General features: G+C 32.7%; 1 protein-coding gene and 1 non-coding gene across 2 annotated transcripts in view; both read left to right on the top strand.

Annotated features, from left to right (window-relative positions):
- The window catches only part of LOC105971209 (serpin-ZXA), a 38,231-nt gene extending 27,538 nt beyond the window's left edge, over positions 1 to 10,693 (top strand). The window contains exon 2 of the mRNA XM_088815593.1: positions 9,674 to 10,693. Coding sequence (XP_088671719.1) covers positions 9,948 to 10,604 — 657 coding nt within the window. The 5' untranslated portion in view covers positions 9,674 to 9,947 and the 3' untranslated portion in view covers positions 10,605 to 10,693. The remainder of the gene's footprint in view (positions 1 to 9,673) is intronic.
- On the top strand, positions 1,387 to 1,955 carry LOC105971206 (serpin-ZX). Its single transcript, XR_016030165.1, has 2 exons — positions 1,387 to 1,776; positions 1,899 to 1,955. It is a non-coding gene; the product is annotated as a serpin-ZX (transcript).
- Positions 10,694 to 12,668: the final 1,975 nt, after the last annotated feature.

Raw genomic sequence — 12,668 nt, 5'->3', positions numbered from 1 at the left:
TTATTTTTTTTGAAAAAAATAAAAGTACATAAAAAAATCGAAAAATTATTTTTTTCCGAAAAAATCGAAAAATAATAAAAAATAAATTGGCTGCGGCTATATGCAATACTCATTCCACTTGTACAAGACCAAATTAAAAAAAGATTCCAAAAGATTCTATTTTATTAAGATGGAATGACAAGTATGCCCATAAATTAAATTGGCTTTTTATCTCATGTAAGACCAAATACAAATAATGAGAAAAAAACAAAAATCGACACCAAGGTGTCGAAAAACTATGTTACAAATCGACACTTAAGCGTCGAATTTAATAGGTAAAAATTGACATTGACATGTCGAATTTGTAGCACAAATTCAAATGTCGAATTTTATACCTTAAAATCGACATCTAAATGTCGAATTTTATACCTCAAAATCGACATCTTAATGTCGATTTTTACCTATAAAATTCGACCTGTACATGTCGAATTCGTTTGCGCGAGATGTTTTTTGGAAAATCGATATTCGAGCTAAAAAAAACCCATAAATGCATACATTCTTGGGTTCTTCCATCGTAGAATCTTCTATTTTGATGTCTTCTGACTCCATACTTGCCATCTTTGTAAGATTTGTTGAGTTTTGATGATTTTGAATTTCTAGGTTTTGTGCGTTTATGGAGGAGGAATGAGAAAGGTCTTGTGAGTTTTGGAAGATGGAGAAGATGATAGTTGGTCTTGTGGTTTTGTGGTCTTGTGATAGGGTTTTTTGTGTTTTTGAATTTTTGGTCTTGCATATTTGGAATTTTTTATTTTTTTAATAAATAAGGGTATTATAGTATTTATACATTGAAAATTTTAATTTGGTCTTGCACAAGTGGAATTAGTCTTGCATATAGCCGCAGCCAAATAAATTTGATAACAAAAGTTTGAAAAATATTTTTTTGGAAAAAAAACCGAAAAATATAAAAAAAAAAAATAGAAAAATAATTTTTTTCCGAGAAAAAAAATTGATTTTTTTTTCAATAAAAAAAAAAAACCGGAAAAACTGAAAGAAAGAAAAATTCGAAAAAAAAAACTCCACATTTATCATTCACCCCTCCATCTTACTTACAAACTCTCTGAATTATAGCAATTAATTAATATTCTTAAATGCACCGCCGCCCCCCCCCCCCCCCCCCCCCCCCCCCCCCCCCTAATCTTTTTGATTATCCACATTCATGTACAACTTAATTTAATTTCTAGATGCAACTCTACATATTCATGTATACTAGTACTATTAACTTATTATATATATGACTTCAGGACTTAGTATATATATAGAGAGAGAGATAATATTTCACTACATTAATCTCCCAGCAAAGAAAACACACTATCACACCATCAAATCCACGCACAAGAGCTTCGGAAAATGGACCTCCAAAAATCCACCCTCAACCAGGCCGAGGTTTCACTATCACTGGCAAAACACGTCATCACCGACCATGCGAAAGACGCCAACGTGGTAATCTCGCCGCTGTCGATTCAGATTTTGTTGGGCATGATTGCTAACGGGTCGAACGGCCCGACCCGAGACCAGCTACTGGGCTTTCTCAAGTCCAAGTCCACCCAAGAACTCAACTCGCTCTTGTCTGAGATTTTGACTAGGGTTTTTGCTGACGGTGAGCCGCTTGGTGGGCCCCATTTGTCTGTAGCCAACAGCATTTGGGTTGATCGGAGTCTGACACTGAAGCCCGCCTTTAGAGAAATTGTCCACAATGCTTACGTGGCTGCTTCCGATCATGTCGATTTTCAGACTAAGGTTAGTTTCTTTATGTAGCGTACTCGTAAGCATGTTACGCTACTTAACTGTACATAAGGTTCAATAACCACCCACTAAGCACATATACTGTACACATGGTGTGTGTGACTATATATGTGCAGGGGCGGAACCAGGATCAAAATGTAGGGCGCCAACTAAAATTTTCGGGTTCGGGGTAGCGCCCTGAAAAAAAATTTAGGTTCACAAGACATTGCAAAAATAAGTTTATATTGATACTTTTTAATTAAAATAGAGTATATACTATAGTTTTATCATTTTTATCTTAATGTATTGCACTTAAATATTTTGGGGATTAATGACATATCTTATATTATTTTTTAGAGTCACTCTCAAGAATAAGTAAGTATTCATAAATATTATATAAAATAGGGGCTATTTGACAAACACCCTTTATTGAATTTTGAATTCTTAATAAATCCATTTTTATTAATGGATATTTGTTATAAATCCAATTGATTCTAATTGTCCAAAATGTCCCTATTTACTATTATTAAAAATTAATATATTATATTATTGTGAAAAAATCCATTAAAATTTTGGTGGATATGCAAATCCCCCTATTATCTCCCCCATCTCACTCCATCCCTTATTATTTCCCATATCTCATATTTCACGTAATTTTAGTTAATTCTTTCCCAATTTCTTTTTTTTATTTTTAATGGTTTTTTTTTACAATTTAAAACAAAAATTGTTTTTTCTTTCTTCAGATTTTTAAATGGTTAATATTTAAAAACAAATTGAAATCCACTATATACTCATCGAAAACCACTGAATTTATCGAAAATCACTATGAAATTAAAGTAAAATTTACTATAAAATAAGCATAATCCACATTAATATTAACGTAATCCACTATTAAATTAGTGCAATCCACTGTTAAATTAGTGTAATCCATTGTTAAATTAGTATAATCCACACATGAAAACCACTCTGTATAAACAACTATATAAACATGAAAACCACTATATATAAACACCTATATAAACATGAAAACCACTATGTATAAACAACTATATAAACATGAAAACCACTATGTATAACGCCTATATAAACATGAAAACCATTTTGTATAATTACAAATTCGCTTTCATACTCGGATAAACAACAACATAACGTTCAAGCAAAACAAACATGTTCATACATCTACAATTTTCTCGAGATAACTCCTAATTGAGTTGTTGTGATAATCCATGAAAAAATAATATTTTTTGGGTTGATAACTCTAGCTATAAATGGGCTTTTTATGCAATTTTGTGGGTACTTTTTGTAAGTTGTTTCCACCAGTAATACTGCATTCAATTTAATGCTTTGTTAAACCATGATATATATTTTTATTCTTTTCAATTACGTCTTGTGTATTTAAAATGTGGTGCTCATGCATATTTGAAAAGTCGAGATTAATAATTCAAGCTTAACTGGGTTTGGTCGGAATCAACTAATTTCAAAATTACATTCATTTTCTGTTTAAATGTTATTAATTTAAGATAATTGTGTATTATTAATTTCATTTTTTTTGACGTTATTAATTTTGGATTTAATTAAGATATTTACTAAATTATAGAGAGAGAGAGAGACGTATATAAGGTGTTATTTAAGATATACTAGTAATTGTACCCGTGCGATGCACGGGCCAACAAATTGCATGTTTGGATGTTGTAAGTATATACACAAACATTTGATGTATTCGTATGATGAAAATTTTATTACAATCATTCATTAATAATTCATCAGTGGAACATAGTAAACTAAGTATACTTACTACACAAAACAAAAAATAAAAAATAAGCAAATTTTATCGACAAAAATAAAAATCTAAGCTGAGTGATTATTAATTTTGAATTAATAAATAAGCGAGAAAAATAAATATCTAAGTTGCAACTTAACTATAGATAAACTTAACTATCGATCTCTATACCTCAAAATATTAAGCAATTAGTAATTAAATACTCACCGTAAATTTTGAAATACTTCTTTGTAAACAACATTAGTTGTAATATATGAAGTATGTCCTTCTTTGTCGGTTATAAGTATTTTCAAACCACTGCGCTTAGTAAATTTATTATTTTATGATTAAAGGCTTCATGGTGTACCTTACGACATGGGTCCTATTTGACACTTTATTCTGATTGTCAAATATATATAACTGGGCAAATTTTGGTGTGGAACCTTCTGTTGGAACTAAACTTCCAATTCTGTGATAGTTTTCACCGCACATAATGAATGTTGGTGCCGCATTTCCATCATTTACTGTATAATCAATTTTTCCTCCCAGTGATGTAAATGAAAACATCATGTTGAATGCTCGAATATTTTCGATGAAATATTTACTTTTGGCATCACGCTAGAAAAGATTATTTAGAATTTCGGGACAATTTGTGAGCAGTGGGAGTTCAATCTTTCCTTGATTACAACATAATGAGAATTTTGGGTTTTGTGTTTTACTTCTGTGCTTATGTAGTCTTTCATCGTACCACATCATTGCACCACAATAAATGCATTCCCAAGTTGGATCATCAATGTCCAAATATTCTGTTGTTTTAATAACATATATTATTAACAAATATAACAATTAATGATAGACGATGTAATACAAACATTTGTATATCATACCGTCATTTGAAAGCGGCATGAGTTCATCAAAACCCTGATCTTCAGCTTCTTGGTCGACATCAACTGCGTCTTTTTAATAAAACAGATGTATTAATACTGAATTTAAGTGTGTTAAACAATTGAATATGCAAAAGAATGATTCTACTAAATATAAGAAACAATTTACATGGTATATTGTTTTGTGAAGTGTCATTATTTGTAATTGGTGTAATCATATTTTCACGATCCCCATCAACTTCAAAATCTTGAAATACAAACATATAAATTTAGAAAATAATTTTGTAATTTAGAAAACAATTTACCCTACTAATATCCATGGATCAAATGAAATTGGATCACTGTATTAGAGTCCAAACATGGTGGAAGTCTGTTAAACAATTGAATATGCAAACGAATGATTCTACTAAATATAAGATTATTTTGTGAAGTCTCATTATTTGTAATCGGTGTAACCATACTTTCACGATCCCCATCAACTTCAAAATCTTGAAATACAAACATATAAATTTAGAAAATAATTTTGTAATTAAAAAAATAAATATTGTATTGTATTAACAAAAGAAAAATAATTAATAATAGTGAAACTCTGTAAGTAATTTTACCTAAAATATCATATTGACGATTAGTTGTGCATTCATCAATATCGTCTATATTGCATATAGATTGATACAATCTTTTTTTGCCCTTTCCGATTGAACATGACGCTTGATCCATTGTCTGACAAATAAAAAGCCTGCTCAAAAAAGAAAAAAAAAAGAAAGAAACAAACAAACAAAGCCTACTCAAAAAAAGAAAAAAAAAAACCAAAGCCTGCTCAACGTGTTAGGAGCTGTTAATCACAATTTACCCTAATTTGTGAAGAACTCGATGGTGGAGAATTTTTTTTTTCAATTGAGACTTGATCTCGCCTAACCTGTGAAGAACTCGATGGTGGAGAAGTTCTTTTTTTCAATCGAGAATTTTTTGTTTCCTGACAACCGAATTCTGATGTGAATTAATAAATAACGTGACTTTTATGGAGGAGATTGATATTAAAAAGGATTCTACAATTTTGATTACCTTTCTAAGTTTTTAACTCAAGTAACTCAAGAGTCTTAGACTTTTCGTCTACTTATGTTATATATAAACGTAAAGGTTTTACGTTTATTCCTTAATATTTTATATATATCCCCATCTTTCTCTCGCTTAGCAGAAAACTCTCAAAACGGGGGTCAATTTGTAATTATTAAAAAAACTCCCACCTTGAGTGAGAAACTTCCGAAAATTGCATCATAGCCACAACGGGGTCAAACTGTAATTATTGAAGAAACTCCTGCCAGTTTACGAAACTTCCGGAAATTGCATCATAGCCACAACGGGGGTCACACTGTAATTTTTTAAAAAACTCTTGCCTGCTAATATTCTAATATGAAAATATCTAAATAGTATATGGGTTTCAATCCCCATCTTTCTCTCACTTAGCAGAAAAACCCTCTAAACGGGGTCAATCTGTAATTATTGAAAAAATTCCTACATGACTGAGAAACTTTCGGAAATTGCATCATAGCCACAACGGGATCAATCTGTAATTATTGAAAAAACTCCTACCTGACTGAGAAACTTCCGGAAATCGCATTATAGCCACAACGGCGTCAAACTGTAATTATTGAAAAAACTCTTCCCTACTGTTAGAACTTTCGTAAATTGCAGCAACACCCACAATGTTTTATCTATCTTCACATCCGACCGCATGCAGCTTAAAATTATTAATTATACGAAACTTCTTACCCTTCTTCATTTATTATTTGTGAATCCACCAATTGAAGCATTAAGGAAATTATTTTCATTCTTTCCTTTTCAACTTGGGTGCTTTTATATGAAAATCGAACAATATATTAAGGATGTAAAGAATTCAAGAAAAATAAATGGAATTCAATATCAATATAATAAATTGAGAAAGAAAAAGAAAAAAGAGTAAAACAAAAATCCTCCCATGTCATTTGTGCAGAACAGAGAAAGAAAAAGAAAAAAGAGTAAAACAAAAATCCTCCCATGTCATATGTGCTCCGCACAACAGATAAAGAAAAAGAAAAAAGAGTAAAACAAAAATCCTCCCATGTCATATGTGCTTTGCACAATTTTTTTCCTCCCTTTTTCTACATCTCTCTTCGCTCTCTCTCTCTCTTTCTGATCTATTCTGTATTTCTAGGGTTTGAATTTTATCCGCATTTTTTAACAATTAGCCTGCTCACATTGGCAGAAATCGTGTAATTTTTTTAATGGTAGTGAGTTGAAACTCAGGTGTCGGGTCTAGCAGTGGTAATAGTGGGGAAAATGAAGGATTCACAGAGCTATATGGGTATGAAAACGAATTGATATAAAAGATGAAAGGATGCAATACAAACACATGAGAAAAATACAGATGCAAATAAAAAGATGAAAGGGAGAATCATTACCGACCGTATCTTCTGGTTTCACTTTGCAAAATAGCTAACTATGAATGGGTTGAGAAGTTGAGAGGTTGGATAAAAATATGAAGAGAAAACATAAACGTGTTGAAGTGGGAGGGAGTAGTTGAAAGTGTTGGAAATCTTTGGGAATCGGGAAAATCGGAACAAAAAAAACTGAGATGGAAAATAAATAATTAGAGATTTTAGGGCTGAAAATTAGGAGAGATGCAAATTAAAATCGAGATTTAATATGGCTACAAATTAGGAGAGGTGGAAATTAGAATTTTTTTTATTTTATCTCTGAGAATCGGGAAAATCGGAACAAAAAAACTGAGATGGAAAATAAATAATTAGAGATTTTAGGGTTGAAAATTAGGAGAGATGCAAATTAAAATCGAGATTTAATATTTAGAAGATTTAATTAGTTGTGTATTAGAGATTTTAGGGCTAAAAATTAGGAGAGGTGGAAATTAGAATTTTTGTTATTTTATCTCCACCGTATTTTATATATACAAAAATTAGGAAAATTAGGAGAGGTGGAAATTAGAATTTTTTAGAGATTTTAGGGCTGAAAATTAGGAGAGTAGGAAATTAAAATCGAGAAAATAAATTGAGATATAATATGCACAATAAAAAAAATTAGTTGTGTATTAGAGATTTTTAGGGCTAAAAATTAGGAGAGGTGGAAATTAGAATTTTTGTTAGTTTATCTCCACCTAATTTTATATATACCAAAATTAGGAAAATTAGGAGGTGGAAATTAGAATTTTTTAGAGATTTTAGGGCTGAAAATTAGGAGAGGAGGAAATTAAAATCGAGAAAATAAATTGAGATATAATATGCACAATAAAAAAAAGGGGAAAGTACAGTTTGCATCCCTGAACTATAGGGGTTGTCACAAACACCCCCTTGAACTACGAAACGTAACGAAATGGCCCCTGCTGTTTTCAGTCAACTGTCAAAAACTTAACACCGTTAGTATATGTGTGCATTTACCGTTTTGTCCTTAAAATATGTTTGCATTATCGGGTTGTACCTTTGAGTACAACCCTAGTAAGCACACCTTCTTCCAAATCAAATATTGAGCAGAAGAAACCCACTGCCACCACAAGTCTCACCGGCAGCCTCTCTCCCGGCCACACCGCACCCACTTCTATGTGAATCTCTTCTTTGATGGTCCCAACGTCAAGCTCTTCTTTAATCTCACCACTTTCGCCTCTGTTTCTAGAACCTCAAAGTCCCCCGTTGCGTCGTCTCCCTCAATTCAAAATCCCAAATTTCCAACTAAATCAGCCGAATCGGAAAGCAATAGAAGCCTGCGCGAATCGGAGCATGGTTCGCGTCTGGGCTAAGCGGAGAGAGAGAGAGAGAGAGAGAGAGAGAGAGAGAGAGAGAGAGAGAGAGAGAGAGAGAGAGAGAGAGAAAACAAATTGTTAGGGACTGCGACAGGGATATAACCAAATGACGCCATAAAATGTTCGATTTTTTCATGGCAACGGGATCTCATTAATTTTTTTGCTGGGTTTTTTGATATATCTTTACTATAACTTGTGTTTTTTTGTTGAAATATTCTGAGATTACTACCTAATTGGGATTGAGGGGATGCTTGAGAATCCTTGCAAGAAACTGAAATTTGGGGACTTTTTAATGGAACCTTTCATCGGGAAAATTGCATATGCAAATTGTCGGATTGAAGAATTGATGTGTTGTTCTTATTCTTTAATTTATGTAAGCATTTACTGGATTGAGGAGGGTTTTATGATGGTTCTATGGATTGAGGAGGGTTTTATGATGGTTCTCGTGAGAACAGAGTTTGGAGACCCTGTTCTTGGCATTTGCAGGTGTTTCCTTCTTTTTTTTTTTTTTTTTTTTTTTAATGATATTGAATAATACTTTTTTTTTTTGATATTATGATAGTTTTAAAATTAAAATATTATTAACCAATTAGTAATATATATATATATATATATATATATATATATATATATATATATATATATATATATATATATATATATATATATATATATATATATATATATATATATATATATGCACGACATATTGAGGGGTAAAAACGACAAACAATAAAAAAATCAGTTATAATTGAGAAAGTCAACATGCCACGTCATCATCAACTAACATATTGTAAACGGAGGGGTCATTTTGTTACGTTTCGTAGTGTAAGGGGGTGTTTGTGACAAGCCCCATAGTTCAGGGGTGCAAACTGTACTTTCCCCTAAAAAAAACAAAAATTTACAAATATGCCATTAGGGTTTTTCTAGGGTTGCCCAGCGTTTCTTTCTTTTATATATAAGATATGAAATATATAATATATATATATTTTAATATCAAAATTAAAGATACCTTATTTGTTAGGGGTACAATGGTGATAATTAAGTATTTTTAATTAATAAAAATTGTTTTGGATTTATCTTAAAAATGTAAAATAAAATTTGGTCCATTGTAATGACACTTGTGTAATGAGGGGGTTTTGTCAAATTTTCCCTATAAAATAATATAAATTTTAACCATTTTATTTTATATATTTATATTAAATATGATATATACAAGTATAATTTATATAAGATTATGGAGAAGAAAAAAAAAACTAAGGGCTAAGATACATATTTACAAATATTTTAGAGGGATCAAAAGTAATATTCAAAAAATACAATAACAAAGTACCTCTCTCTCTCTCTCTCTATATATATATATATATATATATATATATATATATATATATATATATATATATATATATATATATATATATATATATTGTAACTTGGGGGCAATAGCCCCGCCACTGACTATGTGCTGCAAAAATTACCCAGTGTAGCAATTAATAACCCTATTTTTATTTTGAGATTTTGTATTACTTTTAAGCTAGAGAATAATTAATAATTAGTTTTCTTAGTAAATAAAGTGACAACAATTTATATTCTAATTATTACATTTTTTTCTTTCTAAACTTGATGAATTTTGAAGGGTGATGAGGCAAGAAACAAAGTGAATAGATGGGCCGAAGAGGAAACAAATGGCATCATCAAAGAAATACTTCCACCTGGTACAGTTACTCCAGATACTAGGCTTATCTTCGCCAATGCAATGTGTTTTAAAGGAGTATGGAAGAAAATATTCGATTCGTCTTTGACTAAAGAGCGCGATTTTTACCTCTTAAATGGAAGTTCTGTAAAAGCACCCTTCATGAGCAGCGACGATAGGCAGTACATTCGTGAATTTGATGGTTTTAAAGTTTGGTGGCTACCGTATAAGCAAGGCGAAGACCGCGACCGCAGTTTCTCAATGTGTATCTTTCTTCCGGACGCCAAAGACGGACTGCCGGCCCTGCTAGAAAAAGTTTCCTCCGAGTCTCGATTTATCGAGAGCCACCTCCCGAATCATCCGGTCCAAGTTGGCGATTTTCGAATTCCAAAATTCAAAATAGGTTTTAAATTTGAGGCTTCGGAAATCCTCCAGGGGCTTGGAGTGGTGCTTCCTTTTCGTATGGGTGGTCTGACTGAGATGGTTGACCCGAGTATTGATGGAGAGAGACTCTTTGTTTCCGGAATCTTCCAGAAGGCGTTTATCGAAGTGAACGAGCAAGGCACGAAAGCCGAAGCTGTTTCAGCTGTTATGCTTGGTGGCGGTTGTCCGGAGAAATTGGATTTTGTGGCTGACCATCCTTTCCTATTTGTTGTAAGAGAAGATTGGAGTGGGGTGGTGCTCTTCATTGGCCAACTGCTTAATCCGGTTGATGAGTAGAACATGTGTTTTGTTTTCTCCTTTAATAAATTTATTTTTAATGTTTTAAATAAAGACTGAAGCTTTTGGTTTAATTAGAATTTTACACATATTTCATCCTTCTGTATTTTAATTATTTTGAATCTTGCGAAATTAAAGATATTACACCATCAGAAACACGCACAACAACACCGGATCCATCCTGAACTAGACGGACGTTTCAGTGACAGTTTCACTGACAAAGGACAAAAACCTCTTCATCTCACCGCCGACGATTCAGACCATACTTGGCTTGATTTTGGCAGAGTTGACGGGAAAAAAAAAAAAAAAAAAAAAAAAAAAAAAAAAAGAGAGAAAACATAGCCTTTTCGAGAAATAGCAGTTTTCGTGTAGGGTGGAGAGGAACTCTCTAACGACTGATCATATCTTAAAACAGCCGCTCGTATCATTTGTGTTTAATTTTGATATTCGAGTTGTTAATTTGATTTTTTTGGGAATTGTGCATGTGTATGTGCATCCATATAATGCATAGATCAATTGTTTTCGATTTATCACAGGAGTTCCATAGACGGAGGAAGAGCATAGATTGGGAAAGAGGATTGAAGAGGAACCTCAATAAATTATGTCGAAACTCGTTCACCAACCTATATAGTCGTATGTAGTCATATGTAGTCCTGTATAATCATATATAAGATATGCAGGTTTTTTATAATGTACAATGATTCATATGTAGGATGTTTATAATGTACAATGATTCATATGAGTCATGTATAATCATATATAAGATTTGTAAGTTTTTTATAAGGGTTTTTTTGCAAAAACCACCCCTATGTAATCTCGAATTGCTGAAAAAATACTCGTGTTAAAAAAAATTAGCAAGAACCCCCTATAAAAATTAATTAAAGGCATTAAGGTCCGTAACAGCTTATCGTGTTCTGCACGCACGGATTGTGCGGCTGAAGGGTTTTTTGCAAGGACCACCCATGTATAATCTCGAATTGTCGGAAAACGTCCTGTGTTAAAAAAAATTAGCACAAACCCCCTTATGAAAATTAGTCATATGCAACAAGGACCCTGCGAGCTTGACGTGCGATATACTCGCGGTTTGTGCGACTGAAGGTGCATTTTTTGCCTGAGAAGATGTAAACTTTAATTGAAAATTTCTGAAAATTACTTATTCACCTTGGAATTTTCATAAGCCCAAAAAGAAGTTTACAAAATTTTCAGTTCAGTCCCTATTATTTTCAAAAAGACCCTCTCTTCAATCTAAAACCCTATGGCCAATCTCTTCGTCGGACTATAAAAAAAAAGGCCCCAAATCTTGTGACCCCTTAAAAAACCAAAAACTTCATTTCATTCTTCTTCAATGGATCAGCAAACAAAGGCTTAGAGACGAGGTAATTTACCTCCATTCCCTCTGGCACCAATGTCCCGTTAGAGCAGTTGTCGTCGCCGCCACGGCTGGAATTCACTACGGCGGTGCTGCTAATGAAACGATTTTCGTTTGTTGCTTTATATTATTTGCTTTGTGTTTGTGTGCGTGTGTCTGTGTTGCTGGGTTTTTTCGGGATCTTATCGGAGAACTTGTGATAATTCATTTTCATAACCCTTCATCTTCTTCTGATCTCTTCTTTAACGGTGGGTTTGGGGTCGGCATCAAGAGTCGGACGAATCATCTATGGCGGATCGGGCCTTGAAGTCCCCCTCTCTCTCTCTCTCTCACACACACACATACACTGAGCACACACACAAAAGGGAAGACATATCAGTGGGATTAGTTCCGTCTTGAAGTTTGCAGATTGTTAATTGTAACTCCATATTTGGATTCCTGCAACGATTGTTCTGTGAATTGGATAAGGAATGGAATGAAAGAGATGAAGAAGAAGATTGGTCTGGGGGCTGATTTACGATTATTTTTCTTAATTTAAATTGAGGGTAGTTTTGTCATTTAATGTAGGGCGCCGTGTGCTTCATAAAATATAACATAGGGGGTCGTCGCTAATATTTTTAATATGAGGACTTTTTTCGGCAATTCGAAATTAAACAGGGGTTGTATGACTCTGCGACTGAGAGTGTATTTTTCAC

This window comes from Erythranthe guttata, chromosome 3 (genome assembly GCF_056151865.1).
Source record: "Erythranthe guttata isolate IM_541 chromosome 3, IM_541, whole genome shotgun sequence".
Taxonomy (NCBI): domain Eukaryota; kingdom Viridiplantae; phylum Streptophyta; class Magnoliopsida; order Lamiales; family Phrymaceae; genus Erythranthe; species Erythranthe guttata.
Note: the sequence above shows the minus strand (reverse complement) of the source record. Positions and strands in the feature narration are given on the sequence as shown.